This window comes from Macrotis lagotis, chromosome 6, assembly GCF_037893015.1.
Source record: "Macrotis lagotis isolate mMagLag1 chromosome 6, bilby.v1.9.chrom.fasta, whole genome shotgun sequence".
Lineage (NCBI taxonomy): Eukaryota > Metazoa > Chordata > Mammalia > Peramelemorphia > Peramelidae > Macrotis > Macrotis lagotis.
Genome location: NC_133663.1, coordinates 91,268,412 through 91,290,481, shown reverse-complemented (window position 1 = coordinate 91,290,481; position 22,070 = coordinate 91,268,412). Strand labels below are relative to the sequence as shown.

Here is a 22,070-nt window from a genome sequence, read left to right as displayed (position 1 = left end):
AAGATAGGAGATTGAGGAAGAAGAGATTTTTGAGTGATCATTAGTGAAAATATGGCAATATGGCAGGAATTTCTAACCTGGTGTTTGTGAATTTTGTTTTTAATATTTGACAACTATTTTAATTAAGTTGGTTTCCTTTATAATGTTATTTTAAGCATTTAAAAACTTTTTTTCTGACTTTACCAGATTTCCAACTGGACCATGGAATTAAAAAGATTTTTAAAATTTGTATTTAGTGGTATTCTGCCTTATATTAGTGTTCTGTAAAGCCTCTTGACTTTTAATGGAAAGTAATAATAAAGTTGAAAAATATAGTTTTTATTATGTAGCATAATATTTAGACACAAATTTAAAGACTTTAATTTTTAAAAATAAATTTTTGATAGCTTTGAAATTTTTTTATTTAAAAACTTGAAATTTGGAATCAATTGGATTGGGTTTGAATCCAACTTTACCACTTGCTGCTTCTCTGATTTGGGGCAAGTTGTGTATTCTTTCTGGGCTGCATTTTCTCATCTAGGCTTGATAATCTCTAATGCCACTTCCATTCTAAATCTGTAAGACTGATACAAACTTTCAAGGTATATTAGGTGTCCCCATCTAAGATCTAGACAAATCTCTTCATTGTTTTTTAAAAATGATCCCATTTCCTTAAGATTGTGATTTCCTTCAACAAGGTAAATCAAGTTTGTGGATTATTATTTCATTGATTGGAATGCTGGCCTATTTGTTGTAGTATTGAGATTTGTGGACACCTTTACCCTATACTCATAGATATGTCAAAAGTATTTTTATCATTTGATCTGAAATTTTGCTTTTAAAGGTCCAATTTATCTATGACAGTAAGTAATTAATTTTAATTAAGCAATTTCTTGTATTTCTAAATGACAAATGTCAAGGAAAAATAAACCTTTAAAGTAGTTAGGCTTATAAAAGTCTATAATGTTTACTTTTAATATGTATTATTAAAATATGTTAAAGATTGCCTGATGTTTTATGGGAAGATGGCATATTCCCTTCCTTTTCCTATGCTTTAAATAGATTACATTTCAGTAAAAGCATAATGATTTAAAAATATGGATTATTAAAATAACTTTACAGTAAGCCATAGTGTTTCTTTCTATTTCAGGAGTACATAAAGAAGTTTTCTTACTCACTTTTAACTGAAATCTGTACCCAATATTGGGTATGATATTAATGGTAATTAAATATGTCTTATCTTAGAAAGTGAATTTACTACTTACTGAGTTGTGTATATTAACTTTTACAAATATAAATTTTAAAATATAATCTGAGACATATTCTTGATATAATTGTGCACACGGGCATTATTACTAAAACTTAGATTTACTCTTTTTAATTTTTTTGGATTAAAAAGGCAATTCTAGCAGATTAGATTAGTAGTTTTCATGGAGAAAGTGGCTCAGCTCCCTTGTGCAAGAAATAAACATACATTCAAAAAAACATTTTTTATCTTTTTAGATGCCTGATTTCACTTAGACCTATAAATGGGGGGTTAGGGGGGGTTAATCATTTCTACTACTCTTTATGCATTTTACACAATTGCATAAAATTTATTTCTTGGAAATAATTTGTCTTATTCATTAACCAAGATTTTTAAGGAAACTACCATTTTAATTAAATCCAATGAATCTTAAGATCTCATCTATTATAGATAATTGCAGCTGTTTATGACTGAATTATATTGCAAGAGGAAGAAATGATGACGATTAAGCATTTTTGATCTCCAGAAATGTCCAGGTTTTTGCTTTGTTTGTGGCAGTGGGGTTCTGAAACAGCTGCTATATAAGATTTCAATGATAGGAGCTCTATCAAGACTTAAGTTCTCCATTCCTGTAGGACTTCCACCTGTAAAAAACAATTTTGCCAATTTTGCAACTAACATGACTATCAAGTGTAGTTGTTGCAGCTATTTAATGTAACACATTTTTACATGAAACCATTAACTGTGACTAAATATTAATATTTTGACATATTGCTACTATTGCTTATAGTCATGCATGTAAGAAAAGAAGCTAGTATTGTTTTTATTTTTTTATTGTTACAAATACAATTTTCTAGGAATTTTCAGCAAATTATCAATTCAGCTGTAATTTCAATTTTGTTTCATGAGAAGCTGTGAAATGTTCTTTGTTGCCTGCCATTAAAATTTAAATCAATATCTTTAAAGCCCTCTTGCAGTCTCATTTGGTTGCACTAGAAATCTGTTTTGGTTGATCTACAAGTCTGTTTTGTGCTGGGTGCTTGTGTTTTCCAAATCAGCAGCTTTGTCATTTTTCCCAAGCAGTTTTTTAAGTCTTGTATTTTGTTAAATATTTTTATCATCATAAAAGTGCAATAATGTACATGCATGTTAATCGTGCAAGTGCTTAACATGTTTTATATTGCAATTCTATTTCCAAACCACCTGAGGAAAAAATAAACAATAGCAAAAACATTAAACATTTATTTACAGTATTTAGGAGATAGTTTGTTTCTGTTTCAGGTGCAGGATTCTGTCCAGCCCAAATAGCCCAGAGATGGATGTCATAGATAGAATTTACATACCATTAGCTCATAGTAATTCATTAGCAGCAGAGCTCTGGGGTACAGAGCTAGTTAGGAATGTTATTTGTGATGTCTGGATGCTGGATTTTAACAAGGTTTACTGGCTTCATGCTTGTTGCCTTTGTCTAGTGACAGAAGTAATTACTTGATAAAATGAAGTGCATCGCTGTGAACAATTGACCCTTTGGAACAATCCAGACTGGTAAGCAGTCTAAAGCCACATTTTAAAGCCATCATGATAGCCTCAAACTTAAGAGTTTCCAGGGTGCAGACAAAGGTATTATCTTCCTTTAGCACAAGTCTTGTGCCATTTTCAGACTTTATGAAGTATTTAAATTGAATAATATTTGAAGATATAGAAAACTCCTCCGGAAATCCATCCAGCCGGCTCTTAGATACCAGAACAATGCGAGATTTTATTTTTGTTATGAAATCAGGAGCATTACAAAAGATTCTCAAACCTTGTGAGCGATCATGGTTATCAGTGATTTCCAAGAAAGTAGTCTCTCTGGATGTTAGCTGTTCTTTCTCCCACCTTGATTTTACTTCTTCAGCCAGCCCTTTAAGCTGAAAGAATTCTGCCTCCTGGGCCAGGAGTTGATTTTCTCGAAATCCTTCTGGTAGTAGAAGTTCTCCATTCCGTAAGAAGTTCAGAACATGTCTGAAAAGGAGTCCATCCCTGTCTATGAAGTAGTGACCATCAGCATCAAGGGGGCAAAGAATTTTTCCATTGACTATACCTTCAAGAAAAGTATCTGGATACTTGGTCAGTGTTTGTTTTTGAGTAATATACAAATATCCTCCAACATTCAGAGTCGTCAGCGTTTTGCAGCTCTTCCCTTGATCAGGTCCTTCAGGGCTGTTGTGTTTCCCCTCATAATCTTTTTCTTTTTCTCTCCTGTTTATTTTACGTTCCATTTTCAAAATCACTGCAGCTTCTTGTTCTTGGCTTAGAGAGAGCTTTTTAAAAAGCTCCACCACCACACAAATACGCCTTTATTCAGCTCCAGCTCGGTGATGGAATGGAAATGCTGGCAACCTCGCATGAGCTGTCAGCTCCGTTTTGCAGTAGGTGGCGTATCAGCTATGTATGCAGGAGATTTCAGGAGTAAGACTGAAAAAGAGAATTTGCATTTAACTGTATGAGGGCAGAGATTGGGTATAAAAGCATTTTCTATGCAGGCGTGAAAGTTAGATCATTCTGATTATTTTATATGCTTACTACCAAATAGATCACATTTTGTTTTTAATGATACAGATTAATGTGAAATTTCCTTTTTTTGTATCTAAATACCCTATCAGTTGTCAAACCAGTTGTGCTTTGTATTAATAAATCCTTGAGTCATTCAAAAAATTTAATATACTATCACTTTTGGTAACTGGGTATTGAATTAGTTATTTTTGTTTTTAGCATTTTAAATTTTAGGGACAGTACAGATCAGAAAATGGGAATAAAAATATGTGGATAGCTTTGAGCTCTGTATGGTTTTATCCATGATATACTGCATAATGTTGATCTATTTCTTTTTTTTTTGAGAAAAATTAGGAAAGGTATATATCTGTTATTTGTTGTATAGTATTCTGCTTGCAGTATCCTAAACAAGGAATGATCTCTTAGTTTCTTTGGATTTAAAGGCCTTATTAATTTTAAGATAAAAATCTGAGAGGGAAAAGAGATTCAGTAATCATTTATACTTGGTACTATTTAACCTGCCTTTGGATTCTATGTAATATTAAGAATAAACTATTGTTGAACAAAAACCCAGACTGCTGAAGCTTGAATATAACATCACACTATATATAACCAGAATGAATATAGTGTGGAGGAGGGGAGAGGGAGGGAAACAAAATGACGGTGAGGAGTGGCAAATTGCAATATCTTGGCATGAGACAATGATAGGAAACATGATACAGTAGTATTTTTCTCTCTATCAAATAAATATTAATAGAGTGGGAAAAATTGAAAGCATCTTCAACCTCTGTTTTTTCCCATTCCAGAGAATAAATACTTGTTTGAGTCCGGGGGGGGGGTTGACCTCTCCCCCCTTCTAGGGGCATAGTAAATATAGTTTGCTTTCCAGAGTGACATAGAAAGCTAAGTCTTTTACCTAAGGATGAGAATTTGCTTAGGTTTTTATGCCCAAGAGTTCAAGTTTGTTTATTTGCAATCATTTATATGACATATATGTTAAATTTGAAGGAATGAATTCAATAAATTTTAATGCAATAACCTTTATTTTATAATTTCTTTAGCAACATAAAATGACATATATGTATTTTATTAAACGAACCTAGTATGTTTGAATAGTCTTTCCTGTGAAAGGATTGTCATTCTGTCATTAGTAATTAATATTACAAAACAATTTTTTATTTAGTCAGTAATTGTAAATTATCTGTAAATGTATTATTTCCATGTATCTTAATAATTTATGATCACAGAAATTACTTGGAGGGGATTAGTGAGAGAAATTATTTCAAAGAGAAATTTTCAACCTAATTTAAATAAACTCATAATTACTATGTTGTGGAAAACTTGTTTTATAAAAATAAAATGACAGGTGACAAGTACATGTTTGAAGTTAACTTCAAGTCCAATGTATATTTGAATGACTTTCCTAATCTTTTACCCTCCATATTAGTCAGTGTCACTGAAGGTCATTTACTTTGTTAACTTCATTTATTGTTGCTGCCTTTTATCATCATCTGTATTTACCAATATATTACTACCCCCTTTATCCTTTACCAGGAATTTTTTTTTACTTTTGTTTTTGTTTTTTTTGGGGGGGGCGTTTGCAAGGCAAACGGGGTTAAGTGGCTTGCCCAAGGCCACACAGCTCAGTAATTATTAAGTGTCTGAGACCGGATTTGAACCCAGGTACTCCTGACTCCAGGGCCGGTGCTTTATCCACTGCACCACCTAACCGCCCCCCCAGGAATTTTTTTAAAGTAAGAAAAAAAAAGTTCCCCAGACTAAGCAATATAATTCATTTACTTTTTTGTAAAGACTGATTTATTTGCCTTGTATTTCAAAATTAATAATGTTTGTTGAAAATAACCAAATAGGGGCAGCTAGGTGGCGCAGTGGATAAAGCAAGGGCCCTGGAGTCAGGAGTACCTGGGTTCAAATCCGGTCTCAGACACTTAATAATTACCTGTGTGGCCTTGGGCAAGCCACTTAACTCCGTTTGCCTCACAAAAAAATAAATAAATGAATGAATGACCAAATAAAAACAGGTCATAGGAAGAACAGCCTAAGTCCTATTGAGCATTCATCTAATGTAAGTATTTCTTCCACTATGACCATCAGTCCTTGTCCCAGAACAGTCTTAGAAGGTGGTATCATGATTAGACCAGAAATAGGCTTTGCATGCATGTATGCATACATGTGGGTGTGGGTATAGACACATCTTTTGAATTCCCTATCTGCTTCTTTGTGTTTCATTTTCTACTCATTTTTTCCTTTTTCTGATCCAGGGACTGTCTTCTCAGTATAAAGGATAAAGATATAGATGAGAACAGACTGTAACTCCAAGCTTGAGTTGCTCAACCATTACAAAATAGGAGTAGTTCGTGCTGTGAGTGCTATGTGTGTTCTACCATTCAGCTTGTGACACCCCTGCCTTTAGACTAGTTTGCATGACAAAGTAGACTAACTCCTTGTATTTACTAACTTTCCTCTCCTTAGAAATGGTTCCCACTCCTAGTTGTAAAAGCCTAGTTTTTTGATATCCCTTTGGTATGCCATTTTCTTTTCTAAATAGACACGAAAAGATACCCTATATCCTAATAGAAATACCTCATGAGCAGCATGATATGATAGCCTAAGGACTTGTAATCTATTACTTTGGTATTTGGAGTGAACTGAAGTCAATTTCTCTTTGTTTCTTCATTTGTAAAAGTGTTCTGTCTCCCAAAGTTGGTTGGAAGAATAATTCATAAATATTATTTACGAAAGCAGTTTTTAAACTTATAGAGCTATTTAAATAATTTTTCCCCTTCTCTTCATTTGTTTCAATGACATGGACTAAATTCTAAAAGTAATTTTTATGAATTATAAAAGGCATTCCTTTTCAGTTCTTGTTTGAAGCCTTTAGCTTGCAATGGTGGATGCATTACAGTCATAAATTGACTTTCTATTCTAAAAGTCTAATCATTTGTTTTATGTCTTTGAAGCAAAATAATATCTTTTTCTTTTGTGAACATGTTTTTAAAAATGTGTGAAAAGTGCTTGTAGCATGGTAACCATTTGATAAATTCTTTATGAAAGTTTGGCAAATTAGCCAGAAAAATAATCACGTGCACATGCTATCTATCAATGCCATCTAAATGCTAAGTGATACTAATTTCATCTAAGAGATCAATTTAGCTCTTTAAAAAAATTTTTTTTTTTTATTTCTACTTAAGGCAATGGGATTGAGTGACTTGCCCAAAAAAAGGGGGACACACAGCTAGGCAATTATTAAGTGTCTGAGACTGATTTGAACTCATGTCCTCCTGACTCCAGGGCCAGTGCTCTATCCACTGGGATACCTAGCTGCCCTCATTTTAGCTTTAATTAAGCTTTTTCATATGATTAAGAAAATCATTGCTCTATCATATATAGAAATTTTTATTGTTTAGTTGTTCTCAGTCATGTCCATCTCTTCCTGACTGTATTTGGGGTTTTCTTGGCAAAGATATTGGAGCAGTTTGCCATTTCCTTCTCTAGCTCATTTTACAGATAAGGAAACTGAAGCAAATGGAGTTAAATGACTTGCCCAGGATCACATATCTAGTAAATGTCTGAGGCCAGATTTGAACTCAGAAAAAAGAGTCTTGACTCCAGACTCATTACTCATTCCATTGCACTGCCTGTATTTTATGGGTTTTCTTAAAATTTTGTTTATAAAGCTAAGATTGTACACTATAGCAGAGATGGTAATAGAGCCACTTGGATAAACATTTATTAGACTTTGCTATTTGCAATAAGGGAAATAAAATATTAAGGGGTAGCAAGGTGATACAGTCCATACAGGCCTAGAGTCAGGAAGATCTTCCTGAATTCAAACCCAACCTCAGATACTTACTAACTGTGAGAAGTGAGAAAGTCACTTAATCCTGTTTGCCTCAGTTTCCTCAACTGTAAAATGAACTGATAAATAAAATGGCAAATTACTTCAGTATCTTTTCCAAGAAAACCATGAATGGAGTCACAAAGAGTTGGTCATGATTGAAATGATTCAACAACAAATAAAAAAATTTAAGGACTTATGTAAAGAAAATATTTTGCAGAATGACTAATTGTCATCATGAAAGTAGTAAAACTTAAAGAATAATACTGGTGGGCCCGTATTTATTTCCATCTACATAACTCAGTTTGATTGCAATTAAAACAATTTTGGTACAATTTAACATGTTTTCCTTTTAGTTTTTAAAGTGATTTGGCATAATAGTGATATTTTCTGGAACTAGAAGACTATTGACAAAGCTTGTGGCTGACAAAATTCAGTTCCTAGTATAAATTTTGATCAGAGTATATATCTCTGAGGGCTTCAGTTGTCATTGTTGTTCAGAGCAGGATGAAGAGAGAAAGTGTTAAGAGTTGCTTAACTGTAAACATTCTTCAGTTCACATTGTATTCTGCCAACCATTTTTAGCTGCCTTTATTTTAAGTCTCCATGACAGCCCTGCCCAGAATTTGTTGTGTTGATAAGGGGTAGATAAAGGTAAAATAACAAATTGCTATCTTTTTAGAGCTGAGTGCCTTTTATATGTCCTGGCCTTCCCTATACCTACTGATTCAAGATTCTAGTCTCAACTATCATTTCTGTCCATATGATCCTTTTACTTCTCTTAATTGCTTCTCTTTTGCACTCCCCCCAGAAATTATTAGAAACATTCTTTTCTCCTCAGATATTCCACACTGCTCTAACCCCCCCTTTTTTTTCAGCTGATGACTTCAACTCCTACTTTGAGAAAATTGAGGTCATTTTCCATGATTGCCCTCTTCTCCCATTCTCTGCTTTTCAACACTCTCAACACCCTCCTCTATTATCACTGCCTTTACTCCCAAGGTAATCATGTTGCCAGATTAGTCCCTCTGCATGTAACCTTCCTTGGCCCCCCTCCTTCATAACTCTATTTCCCAGGAACCTCTTAATTGCCACAGCTGATGGCTTTTTCAAATCCTTATCCTTAACTTCTTCAGCCTATATGACTCTTGACTACTCCTCTCCCCCATGCTGGATTCTTGCTGTCTTTTCTCTTGATCTCATGATTCCTGGTTCTCTTCTTGCTTCTCCACACTGCAATTTGTTGTGCTTATTCAACATTTGTATTATAGCTCCAAAAAATAGATAGACCCCCCCCCCAACACTTTGTCCTAGGCCTGCTCCTCTTTTCTCTCCACACTTTTTCACCTGGAAGTCCTGATGAATTAAATTATCCCATCTTTTCAGACAACTTCAAGACCAGATGTCTCCTGGTCCGTTTTTTGAGCTCACAGTCCATTTCCCACTATCTCTTGGACATTTCAAATCGACTATTCCAGAGAGATCTCTTTTTTATTATGTTCAAAGCAGAACTCAGGACCATTCCCCCGCAAACCCACTGTTCTTCTCCAGGTTCCTCCAAGGTTCTGCCATTCTTCCAATAATTTCTCCCCATCCACAGCCACTCAATTACCTAATCTTGTTGTTTCTCCCTTCTCAGTATCTCTCACATGCGTCCCCCTCCTCTCTCTTCATATGTGGCCCCCAATCTAGTTTAGACCCTCTGCACCTTTCTCCTAAACTATTTCAACATCCTCTCATTTTAACTTCTTGCCTTTCATTTTCCCCTTCTGGGTATTCTCCTTGTAGTAGACTAAAGTGTAAGTGTGACTGTGCTCCTCTCTTGTTTAGTAAACTACAGTGCTTCCAGTTGCTTCTAGAATAAATATATCAACTCCTTGGTTTGTTATTTGAAGTTTACCTATCTTTCCAGCTTTATTATATTTGACTCCCTTTCCTTCAAGTTACATTTCACCAAACTAGCTTTTTTAACTGCCACAACCTATCTCTGTGCATAACCCCCTCCCCCCATGCCTGGAAAGCACTCCTCTTTCACCTCTGCCTCTGAGAATAGTTTGCTTCCTTTAATATTCAATTCAGTTACTCTCTGCTACATAAATGCCTTCCTTATTTCTCAAGTTTTGCTCATAGATGTTTTCAAGTTATTATTTTCTTCTGAATTTTTGTCTTGAACTCCACTATCACCATCAGAGTTTCTAATGTTCAGATTCTTCTTTTGTTTGGTTGCTTTTTGCTCATTTTTTCAGCTCATTTCTTGACTTTGGACTTAATGTTAGAATTGAACTCTGCTTATCCCCAGGGGTTTGTGGGGAATATGTTGGGCCTGTAAGCTTTTGTTGTTTACAGTGGTGTGGTGTCAACCCTCCTGGTCTGCACTAATCTAGTCCCTTTCCAGGTAAGACTCCTACACTCCTCTTCACCCTGGAATTATCGATAATAGGTGAAAGAGCTGCTAAATGCATTCAATCTTGTGCCCATACACAGATCAGGGGGTCCCCTGGGATCTCTCATTATTGACCAGGTATTCAGTCCACTTATGGTTCTGGGTACTTCTCCTCATTGCTTCTGCTGCTTCCTCTGCGCAAGACTTTTGACCAACCCCAGTCTTCACATGACTTAATGTAACTTTTTGTTAGTTTTCTTGCTCAGAATTAGGTTTGGAGGGTGGCTAGGTGGCACAGTGGATAGAGCACCAGCCCTGGAGTCAGGAGTACCTGAGTTCAAATCTGGCCTCAGACACTTAATAATTACCTAACTGTGTGGCCTTGGGCAAGCCACTTGACCCCATCTGCCTTGAAAAAAAATTAGGCTTGGTATTTTCTAGTCATTTTGTAGAAGAGGTTTTTGGGGACTTCATCATTTTGGCTCCTCCCCTTTGTACTTATTTTGTATATATTTTTGTGTACATATTGACTCCCATAATAGAACAGCCACTCCTCCATAACAGGAATTGGTTTTTTCTCTTTGTAGCCTTAGGATCTCACACAGTACATGGTGTATGACTGCTACTTAATAAATGTTTGTTTACTGGTTGGATTCCTCTGACCCTGGTTTCCTTTTCCTCTAAACTACCTCTCAAACATCTGACTTCGTTTCAGAAGAGAATCATTCCATTTCCACCTCAGAAAGTGGACAGATTACTTCCATTTCCTTAAATGGATAGAAGCATATTTGCAACTCTTATCCCCCCCTTTTTTTGCAAGGCAATGGGGTTAAGTGACTTGCCCAGGGTCACACAACTAGGTAATTACTAAGTGTCTGAAGCTGTATTTGAACTCACGTCCTCCTGACTTCAGGGCCCAGTGCTCTATCCACTGTGCCAACTTACTGCCCCTGCAACTCTTATCTCAAAGAGAAGAAATGTGTTTTGTAAAATTGTTAAGTGTTTTATAAATATAAGTCATGATCTCTAGAAGACCTGCTTGTGATCTTATTTCTTCTTTGTCCAACCAATTTTCAGATATATCTTAAAAATAAATTTCATGGTATGATAAAGCATCAAATATTTTTAAAATTATGAATTTTTGTTTTTGACATTTGTATTTCATCATTAAAATTATTTTTAACTATGTGGTAAGAAAATCTTTTAACTGTAACCTAAAATCTAATTTACCTACTTATTGATTTGTGTTCACTATGTTGACCAAAGTATAACTTAATGCACAAAAATATTTTCCTAAATTAGAAACAAGAAGGGCCTGTTTTATCTAGAAGAAAAAGAAATCTGTTGTTGGGGACAACTTGCAAAATTTAAAGAATTGGGGCCAGCTAATGTGGCTCAGTGGATAGAGCACCAACCTTGGAGTCAGAAGGCTATGAATTCAAATCTGAACTCAGACACTTAATAATTGCCAAGCTGTGTGACCTTAGGCAAGTCACTTAGCCCCAATAATTGCCTAGCTATGTGACCTTGGGCAAGTCACTAACCTCATTACCTTAAATAAAATTTTAAAAAAATTTACAGAACTCATTTTCTCAGATATCCCTGGCCCCTGTCTACCTGTTCCTGGGGTTCTTCTTAAAAATTTACTTCTAATTAATTTATTTTAAACATTTTGAGTCCCAAATTCTGTCTTTCTTGCCCCTCTCCCACCCATGAAGAAAGCAAGCAACATGATAATAAATATGCACAATATACATCACAATTCAAGATTTGGGGCCTGGTCTTTCAGGAGGGATTAAGTGTTTCCCTCAACCCCACTTTGCCTCCTTTCAGGAAGACTTCCTACAGGTTCCCTTGTCTTAACCAAGTTGTAAAACTGTCTAATGTGAATGAAACTCCTGCTTAATTCCATTTCTGGAATTCTGAATGCTGAGGTGAGTGTCCTTCAGCCCCTCTCCACTCCTGACCTATTAGAGTCCATTCTATGTATATAACTGAAATAAATAAGCCATTATAATCACTGACACTTGGGGAGCCATTAATCTGAAAAAAGAGCAAATCATCCAGCTGTCTAGGGTTGAGAAATCAATTTTGAACAACCTGTGTGCCAACCATGACTATTAAAATAGAAATACTGTCCATATGTATTAGGTGTTTCAGCAGATCAATATAGTTTGCAAGGAATAAGCTAGTTTTCTGAGGTGATCTTACATTTCAGTTATTACAGAAAATATATACAGAACTTCATCCTTTCCAAGAAGCAGTAGCAGCCAGGAGAGGAGGTTATCATATACATGGATAATATTCATAATAGTAACAAATTTATATATCAGTTATCTTTTAAGATTAGTAAAGTCTTTTCACAACAACTCTGTTAAGTAGTTAACACAAATAGTCTCCTCATTTTACATATGAGGAAACTGAAGCTCTTGAGAGTTTAAGTGACTTTACTACTAAGTTCTGAAGCAGGATTTGAATGCAGATCTCCTGATTCCAAGTAAATGATTCTATTTACTGTACCACACTACCTCCCACTTAAATATTTGAAGGATTGACTGAGTCTTCTGAGAAGCCTGGGAAATTTACTCCAGGGAACATTTTTTAAAAATTCAACAAGAAAATGTGACAGGAAGAGTTAAGTGTATGGGGAAAGCACTCAGAACTATTACCCTAGAAAATTCCAAGCATAGGAAAGGTTTTCATTCTACATTTTTATCCACTCTAGATTTGTTTGTGTGGGCAAGAGAAAGGGAATGATAGGAGGGAGGGAGAGAGAGAATAGGAGTAAGGAAGGGGGACAAGAATGAGAGTGATAGAAGAGGGAGGAAATGATGAAAGAGAGAGAGAGAGAGAGAGAGAGAGAGAGAGAGAGAATCTTACTTTAAATTTAAAGAGAACTGAGGTCCTATTATCTGGTTTCTTAATTTGTCTGTCAGTAGACAAGTCTTATCAAAATTGTTTCCATCCTAGTTCATGCCCATCAAAGAGCTTATGATGTCATTGATCCAGTTCATAAAGAAAAAAATTGTTTTAGATATTTAAAAGTGAACCATTTGAAAAGGGCAAATATTTCATTAAGAGCAGCTAAAGCATTTTAACTATAACAGTTTTTTAAAATGGCAAAGGAAAAATGACTTAAGTGTCCAGAATTTTTCTTGTTTTAGCAACCTTTCAGTGTAGTTTGTAAAATTCATTTTTTTAAATCAGAGAGCTTGTCCAGCCTTTCTTTGGAAATCCCCCTTCTTCAGCTAAGATTAGTAGCCTATTCCATTTTTTTCAGTTTTGAATGTAAGCTCATTTAAACTTCTTTTGTTACTGATAAGAGAACTGTCAGTGATGCCTTGATAAAAAACTTTATGGACTTGGACAGTAATAAAATTTATGTCCTTCCTAATACCTTTAGCACGATTGATTGTATATTACATTTTAATACCTAAGCATTGGAAAAAAATTGTTCTTAATTGATGTGTTGGTCCTTTTTTTCCCTCAGCTATGTTGTGATACATTATCCCACCTATAATTCTTTAATATCTTATCCTTTTTTTTTTTTTTCTGAGAACTGGGCACAATAGAGACACTCAGCAAATTTCAAAATTGAATTGTAACCTCCAGGCTAAAACAGTTTCTAATTCCATTTAACTTTTTTCCCAGATAATCTCTTTTATACCTTTTATGTCTATTTTTCCCTTCATTAGAGTTGAACTCTGAGTAGTAGTTGGGGAAGATTGTCAGTTTTCTAAGACCTCCTGCATCAGAGCATAGCTTCATTATTTGTTGTAAATTCTCAGGATGTAGACAAGGGCACATATTCAGTTTGTGAATATTAGAAAATATGTTCCAGTGCCAAATATAACATAATTTTAGCTCTGTTTTTTGCCATGCTTCCTTCCTTTAAAGCAAATAACTGAATTGACTTTATATATCATAAAAAACAAATGTAGCTCAGATCAAACACTGAGCTAGAGTGAATGAAATCTTAATGTGCTATATATCATTCCATAAACTGTTGAAGATTAAGGACAGATCAAGTGGAAAACTATTTCTTAAAAATGCAAGACTAGTTTGAGTATTCTGTTTAAGGTCAGATGCCAAGTGGATTTGCTTCCAGAACAATAAGCAGATTACTAGGAAAATGGTTAGGACAGAGGAGAAATCTTCAAATATTTAAAATCTATAAATGTTTTAATTACCTTTTGTTACTTGTTGGAGGGAAGTTTTATTCCCTCTCTTCTTTTCCAGGAAAGGTAGACTCAGGTGTGACTTGTAACAAGCAAATGGGCAGGCAGGTAGTTGCTTCCCATCTCAGGAGAGTCAGTAATCCAAATTACTGTTCTGTAGAACTGAGTTTAAATTCTATGCCAGTTCTCTAAATGTCTTCAAGGTTTGACTGTATCCAAAAGGATTGTATAAAGAAGCATACTTTATGTCTTCCTGATGCCTTATAGCTTCCAAACATACCTGGTGTCATTCCTTACATGCCAAGGAAGATGAATATCTTTCCACTTGGTATTTGAGCTGTGCTCTATATGAATCCCTTATCATTCTACAATATCTACTAAACTCTAGAGCCAGTGGTCCCAGTATCATTAAATCAAAAAGTGTAACAGCTGGAAAGGACCTCAGTAGTTCTCTTTCCCACTGCCTGGCTGGCAGTTATCCTTTAGATAATGACTTCAAAGAAGTTTTGGCACCCAGCTCCCCAGTATTACTGGAGGGAAAAACAGATGTGTTCCCACTGTTCAGATAACTAAAAGATAGCTTCAGAAAAGAGGAAAAGAAGGAATGGCTCACAGGAAAAGAAGAGGCTGAAGGAATGAGGAAATAAAAAGAGAAGACTGAAACCTCTCTCTCTCTCTCTCTCTCTCTCTCTCTCTCTCTCTCTCTCTCTCTCTCTCTCTCTCCCCCCTCCCTCCCTCCCTCTCTCCTAGAACTGACTGGTTGGTTGTAAGAGTCTCTGGAGTAGTTGAGAAAGTCAACAAAGGGTGTAAAGGATAATTTTACTCCTACAAACAGAAGTGTATATTGAAGGAAAACTACAAGAAAACAAATGTGAGACTCAATAGTTTAGAAAAGCAAATCGAAAAACCTCTGTAAATCAGTGTAGCATATAAGAAATAGAATTAGCTCAATGGAAAGAAAAAGAACAGCAGCAATAAAACTAGATGTACCCAAACAAATCATATGCAAACTTCCTTCTTCCTGATCCCCTCCAATTTCCATCTTTCTTAAAAATTATATGTTCACATGTGAACATAGAACTTGATAGATGTTTGACCAAGGCAGAATGTAGAACTTTTTGCCACCATCCCTCTGGATCTTTTTGTCTCTTAAAGGAAACCCAGACATCATGAACCCCTTCTTTGGGAGTGATAGCAGTCCTAGCACCATTATGAGTCCCTTGGAGAGGGTGGAGAGAGGTTCCCTAATATAGAAGCACTTATTCTCAGTGAACTGCCTTAAGTAACCTTTCCTTGTCTTTCCTACCTCTCCCTATCAGTCTCCAAGTAAGGGTTAGGGTTGGCATTCCTTAAGCATGCTAAAAAAGACCCTTGCCTTTAGCTTTCATAAAGACTGGCTTATCTGATTCTGCAAGTGACCTTTCTTCTGATCATTGAACCATGACGTTTTGAAAAAGACTATATATTAGCCAGTTCCCAGAAGTTAGGAAGTACCACCAGCTGTGAGATCCTGAGCATATAACTTATGTTTTCATCTGTTTCCTAATCTGTAAATTGAAGATAATAAATATAACTACTTTCTAGAACTATTGGGAAGTGCTTGCTATCATCATCATCACTATTATATTTTCTTAAAAAGGTGATAGGAGGGCAGCTAGGTGGTGCAGTAGATAGAGCACCGGCCTTGGAGTCAGGAGTACCTGAGTTCAAATCCAGCCTCAGACACTTAATAATTACCTAGCAGTGTGGCCTTGGGCAAGCCACTTAACCCTACTGCCTTGCAAAAAAAAAAACTAAAAAAAAGGTGATAGGAACCCAAGAGACATTCTCCATGTTCAAGCCCTCTCCAGCCTTCCTGGCACCTAGCCTGTACTTTAATACATTTAGTGGTGGAAAAACTTGAACTTCACAAGTTAATTGCCCATTGACTGGGCAGCTCTTTATATCTCATCTATAGAGAGCACACTTCATAAATGTTGGGGAATATAATAATATATAATATATTTATAATATACATTATATAATATATGGTATATAAAAATATAATAATATATAATTTAGGAAAAAACTAACCACCTTCTTTGAAGTTGTGCTCTGCTTTGCTTTCAGGTCCAGCTGTATTTTAGTCTTATTCTGTCTTTTTGGGATTTCATTAAATAAGTTTCATCTTTCTTTTAGGGTAACAGTCCTTCAAATAATTGAAGGAATTTATCATGGAAACAATCAATCAGTAAACATTTATTAAGTGTATAGTGGTAAGAGCATGGAGTTTGGCTTTAGAAGCCCTGGGTTCAAATCCTAGTTATTATAATAGCTGACATTCCATAGTGCTTTGAGGTTTGTAAAGTGCTTTGCAAATGTGATTTCATTTTATCCTCACAACAATCCTGGGAAATAGCATTTACTATATGAAGAAAAGAGTCAGATTTTAAATAAATGCTTTGCCCATCTAGTCAGTGAAGGAGCAGGATTTACATCTGATTTGAGTCTTAGGCTCTCTATCCACAAAATCCTGTCATGAGTACTTCCGACTTGTGTGACCTCACATGAGTCATTCATTTAACTTCTTCATTCCTTCATTCCTGATGTGCAAAATCAGCTCTAAAGCTATCATTCCATTTCCTGTAAAATACAGTGAAATGGTCGCTAAGGTAAAAGTCCCATGGATTTTGGATCTAAGAAATAATGTCTTCCATCCCTCTTATTCTGGAGTCAAGGAATCTAATACTGAGACAGAGGTTAAATAGAAAAATGTAAAAAAAAAAACCAGCTAAGATTTGAACTCAGGCTCTCCTGACTTTAAACCTTATAGTAATTTTTCCTGTTATACTACATTTCATCTTCCCACATTTACGGAAGAAATAAGGAACAGAGAAATTGATTTAGAATTATTAATCCAGTCATCTAATTTCACAGTTAAGAAAACTGAGTCATGATTACATTATCTGCCCAGAGCCCTCTGCTCATTTGTGACAAGAAACAGTACTGTAGCCTCCATAGGAAAACTCCTTTAGATCCAGGACTTCTTCATTCTGTCATTCTTCAGTGCCTAGAACAGGACCTGACATATAGCAGGTGCTTAATAAATGCTTGCTGATTAATTGATTTCCATTATAGTATAGTGCAGGGCAATTTTATGTGGCCACCTGTGGGTTTGCTAATTAAATGGAGCTGAACTACCATAGAGCTCTCTCTAAAATGGAAAATCAAAATATATTGGCTATTATCTCAATAAAAACTTTTAAAGTAAGGTTGGACAACCTGACATAGTGCATGCACTTTAAGGCAGGGTTTCCAATGTCAGATCTGGGAAAACAGGAATGTCTCCTTTTAGATATTTGTATACTGAATTTCTCACTTGTCCAATGTGAAGGAATTATTGCCACAACTATTAATTTGAAAGCTTTCCCTGTTCTATCAGTAATTAGCAACCAGATAAAGCATTATTTTAACAATTTTTTTAACTTTAACAATTCTTAATAACCCCATAGTATTTTTGTGATTCTGAAACCAGAAGTCAGACTAATCCTGAAGGCAGAAATGGGATATGATATATTCTAGAAAAAAAATCAGCTCACCTACTTGGATAGCATATTTAGATTTGACAGTCCTATAAGTTAATCCTCATAATTTAATTGCATTATTAAAGTTTAAAAGAAATTATCTAGATTTTAGAAATTGCTAATCTGTCAAAAATGCTTCCAAACCTGCCAAACATTTCAGTAATCTTCTTGTAAATACTTATAGGTTTATACACCTTAGAGTTCCCTCTTTTTCTGCCGTAGTATTGACCATGCCTCCCAAGATAAGCCATACACTGAGAAAGGTGTAGTTTCTGGTATATATTGTGAGAAACCCAGTTCTTTATTAAGTATATTTAATTTTCATAAGTTTCTGATAGGTATGTCAACTTTTAGACAAAAGGTTTAATTTCATTTTATCCATTTCAGCTGTGTTGTATATTCTTGCATAGTATATTAAAAGAGGTAATACAGGAAAGAGAAATTTTATGTCTCTGAATATGTTGATTTAATATGTTTTTCTTTCCATTCAAGATAAACTTTCATTGGAAGGAATAGTGGTACAGCGTGCTGAATGCAGACCTGCTGCCAGTGAAAACTATATGAGATTGAAGAGGTTAGTGTTTTTACCTTTGATATGAATCTATGATGTTTACTTTTTTGAGATCTTGGCATATTTTTCTGCATATGGCAGATATGTATGTATGTATGTATGTATGTTAGTATCTGTTAGAATTCTAAGTATTACTTAACCCTGAAAATTTTTCTGACATTTACTTGAATTTGTTTTTTCTGAAATTTTTATTTGTTTTTTACAAAAGAAATGAGAATTTCTTTGACATTGTAGAACTGCAGTCATACCAAAACATCTGAGGATTATACTTGTTTGAACAATTTTTTCTAGTGACTTCTATGTGTCTTGGTTCTCTAGGAGAATTTAATAAGACCTTTGATCATCATTTATAAGCTATAGTTTATTATTATATATGCTTAAAATAGTGTATTTTATAATTATGTTGGATGTGCTTATCATATAACTATAAATATTTAGTATCTTTGAAGAATATTGTTTTGATATTTGAAAAAAGTCTTTGAAAATATGAACAATCCTTTTAATATAAGTCTATTACAACTTATCTAAAAACATATATTTTAGTTTTATGTAATTTAGACTGATGCTTGTTAAGAGTTCATGTTGAAAGAAAGCTTGAGTTCCACTCTCAGTTTTCTGCCACTGATTGAGTTATATGTCCTTAGAAAAGTCGTGTAACTTTTTTTTAAAACCCCAGTTACTTGAGCCATATATAATGTGAATGTGGACTAGATGATTTTTTTTTGGCTTCTTTTAGCTCTGAAATTCTATAATTATAAAGGGAGAGGAAGAGAATTTTTTTAACTTCTTTATCAGGATATTATCATAATTATTCTTTTATAAGAAAGAGAAAAAACCAGGATTTTACAGTGAACGGTAATTTATCTCTTTAATTTCAATGAGAAATAAAATAGGAGTTAAAACCACTATATATATGCAAATATATGTAAATTAAAATAGCTAAAATAAAGTTGCTAAAAGTTTACTTTTATATTTTATTATTTACTTATGTATATAAAGTCAAAAATTTCTTGAAGTCAGAGACGATTTGCTTTTGGTTTTTGTCCCCAAGCCCTACACAGTGTCTGACCCATAAAAGGGGCTTACTAAGCTTTTGGGGTTGATTCATTCAGGACTTCACTTTTCCAAGCAGTGTTGAAATTGGAGCTGTCCTGACCAATTAGGAGCATCTGCATTTTCTTTGGGGGTTCTGTAGAGATGCCTGTCTGGCACCTAGTAGATGTTTAATAAAAGCTGATCAGTGATAAAGCGCCAGCCCTGGAGTCAGGAGTACCTGGGTTCAAATCTGGTCTCTGACACTTAGTAATTGCCTAGCTGTGTGGCCTTGGGCAAGCCACTTAACCCCATTTGCCTTGCAAAAAAAAAAAAAACTTAAAAAAAACTGATCAGTGATAGGAAAATCATTATCTTCTCTTCATCCATAGGACCTTTCCACATCTCTGGAATGCCCTCTTCCTCATTCAAAAAAAGATTTAAAATCTTTTAATATTCAGAAAATAGAACAAAGCTAAACATTAAGACTTTCTTAAGTGATAGGAAACTGTGATTAGTAGCCCGGTTTCTGTAATTCATCATGAAGGAAATATTTAAATTGAATATAGAAAGCCCTTTTGAATACTAAGCTGTGAAGATCCTCACACTCAGGAAATTGGCAAAATGACAAAAGACAGTTCTAGCCAATATTGGTGAAGTCATGGAAAGATACACTAATGAATTGTTGGTGGATCTGGAAATTAATATAACCATTCTGGATGCCAGTGTAAAATTGTGCAAATAAAGTGAGTAAATTTTGTAACTGACTCATCTTTAGAAATTAGATCCCATGAAAGTCATTGGAAAAAGTAGAGTGATGCCAGATACAGATGAAAGAGTTGTATAGTTATTACTAAGAAGAATTTAGGCATCTCCATCCCCCTTAAAGTTTTAAGACTAAACTAACTTTTTTCTTAGTTTTTTTTTTTTTTTTTGCAAGGCAGTGGGGTTAAGTGGCTTGCCCAAGGCAAGTGTCTGAGGCTGGATTTGAACTCTGACTCCAGGGCCGGGGCTCTATCCACTGTGCCACCTAGCCACCCCCTAAACTAACTTTTTTTCTCAAGAGCACCAGTGATAAACTATTTAAAGCTATTTGTTACTTATTTTCCCAGAAAAGTGTTAGGGGTTTTTGGAAATCTCAAATAATTGCTTTCTGCCTTTTTTTTGTGTGTGTGAATTTGCTCTTCTGAGTTCAGGCATATTTTTTTTATTGTTTTTTGAATTTTACAGTTTTTCCCCCAGTCTTGCTCCCCCCCTCAGAAGGCAGTCTGATAGTCTTTACATTGTTTCCATGCTATGCATTGAGTGTGTTGAGAGAGAAAAATCATATCCTTAAGGAAAAAATAAAATATAAGGAATATCAAAATTAAATTATAAGATAACTTTTTTTTAAATTAAAGATGATCATCTTTCCCAAGGACTATTAATGTTAATTTAGGGGAAAAAAACTGATACCTTATTGTCTGATCTTGCTATCTCTTATGCTTTATGTTTCTTCCTTAAGGATATGATTTTTCTCTCTTTGGATCAATGTATACCATGGAAACAATGTAAAGACTGGCAAATTGCCTTCTGCTGGGGGGGGGGGGTAAGATTAGGGGGAAAAATTGTAAAACTCAAATAAAATCTCTAAAAAAATATAATAGTCTTTGGTCTTTGTTTTGAATACAGATGGTATTCTCCATCTCAAATACCCTAAAATTATCCCTGATTGTTGCATTAATGAAATGAGCAATTTCAGGTATATGATTTTATACGAAAATTTTAGCATATTCCAGATATTTGTGGTGACCTAAAGCATCTATTTTGTTGTTCTAAACTACTTTGAGGCAATCTGCCTATTGAAGTTGATTTGAAAGGGAGAAGAGAAAAAGAATAGGGGACTGTAACAAATGACCTAGTAATGAAAGGAAATTTATTATTCCTGACTTCTAATAATCAATTATGAATATAGGGTTACCAAGTGACTCCTCAGTCTGGCACTGAGAGAAAACTGAAGTCCCAAGGTATGGGATCTAGTTCAGTTTTAGTGCTCTTGCAAGTTAGCAAAGTTTTTGGAACACTGAAAATTATTTATTTACCCAATTTCTTTTAAAACATTTTAATGTTTAGTGTGAAGTAATTTTCTCCAGAGCATTAGTTTCAAACGTGAAGTCCTTTCAAATGAATCTATTAACAGTAACGATCAAATTGTGGAAAATTATGCATAAGCATAATTCAGAGTGAAAGAGTTGCAAGTACTATGTGATAAGGTGGCATTTTAGTGTTTTGTATTTTTTTATAATGTTATTATGTCCTCTGAAGTTGTAAGTAGCTTATTGGTTCAAAATATTCTCTTGAACAGCCTCTCTTTATGAACTGCTACTTTCCCTATTGGAAAAAGGGAGAGTTTCCATCCTTTGGGGGGGGGGGATCCAAATAAACTTCACTGGACCCTATCAACCCTTCACACTGTCATCTTAAATATCTACTCTTTCTTAGCTAAACACTTTTAATTGTCTGTATTCATTGTCTCCACTTCTCTCACTCACTATAGCTCTCTGCAGTCTGACTTTTGACTTCATACCTCAACTCAAATTGCTCAGTTCAAAGTCACTAGCAGTCTCATATTTGTCAGATCTTATACTCTTGTCTCAAAACTTAGCCTTTTTGGTCTTTCTCCTGCTTGATGCTACTCTACCTTGGTTCTCCTATCTGTCTGGGACATTTCTTCTTAGCCTCCTT

The 22,070-nt window shown here is 34.8% G+C and overlaps 2 protein-coding genes across 3 annotated transcripts in view; one reads left to right on the top strand and one right to left on the bottom strand.

Annotated features, from left to right (window-relative positions):
- The window catches only part of GTF2F2 (general transcription factor IIF subunit 2), a 155,062-nt gene that overhangs the window by 62,845 nt on the left and 70,147 nt on the right, over positions 1-22,070 (top strand). For both annotated transcript variants that reach the window (XM_074191706.1, XM_074191705.1), the window contains one exon: positions 18,236-18,317. In XM_074191706.1, the coding sequence (XP_074047807.1) occupies positions 18,236-18,317 (82 nt within the window). The remainder of the gene's footprint in view (positions 1-18,235; positions 18,318-22,070) is intronic.
- Positions 2,068-14,325, bottom strand: KCTD4 (potassium channel tetramerization domain containing 4). Its single transcript, XM_074191704.1, has 2 exons — positions 14,193-14,325; positions 2,068-3,682 (listed from the first exon to the last, which is right to left on the bottom strand). The coding sequence occupies exon 2, from the start codon at positions 3,484-3,486 to the stop codon at positions 2,710-2,712; it is 777 nt and encodes a 258-aa protein (XP_074047805.1). The 5' UTR covers positions 3,487-3,682; positions 14,193-14,325; the 3' UTR covers positions 2,068-2,709.

What these genes read in the sequence shown, in the direction of transcription:
- KCTD4 (XM_074191704.1), bottom strand. Translation starts at nt 3,486, where the DNA reads ATGGAACGTAAAATAAACAGGAGAGAAAAAGAAAAAGATTATGAGGGG.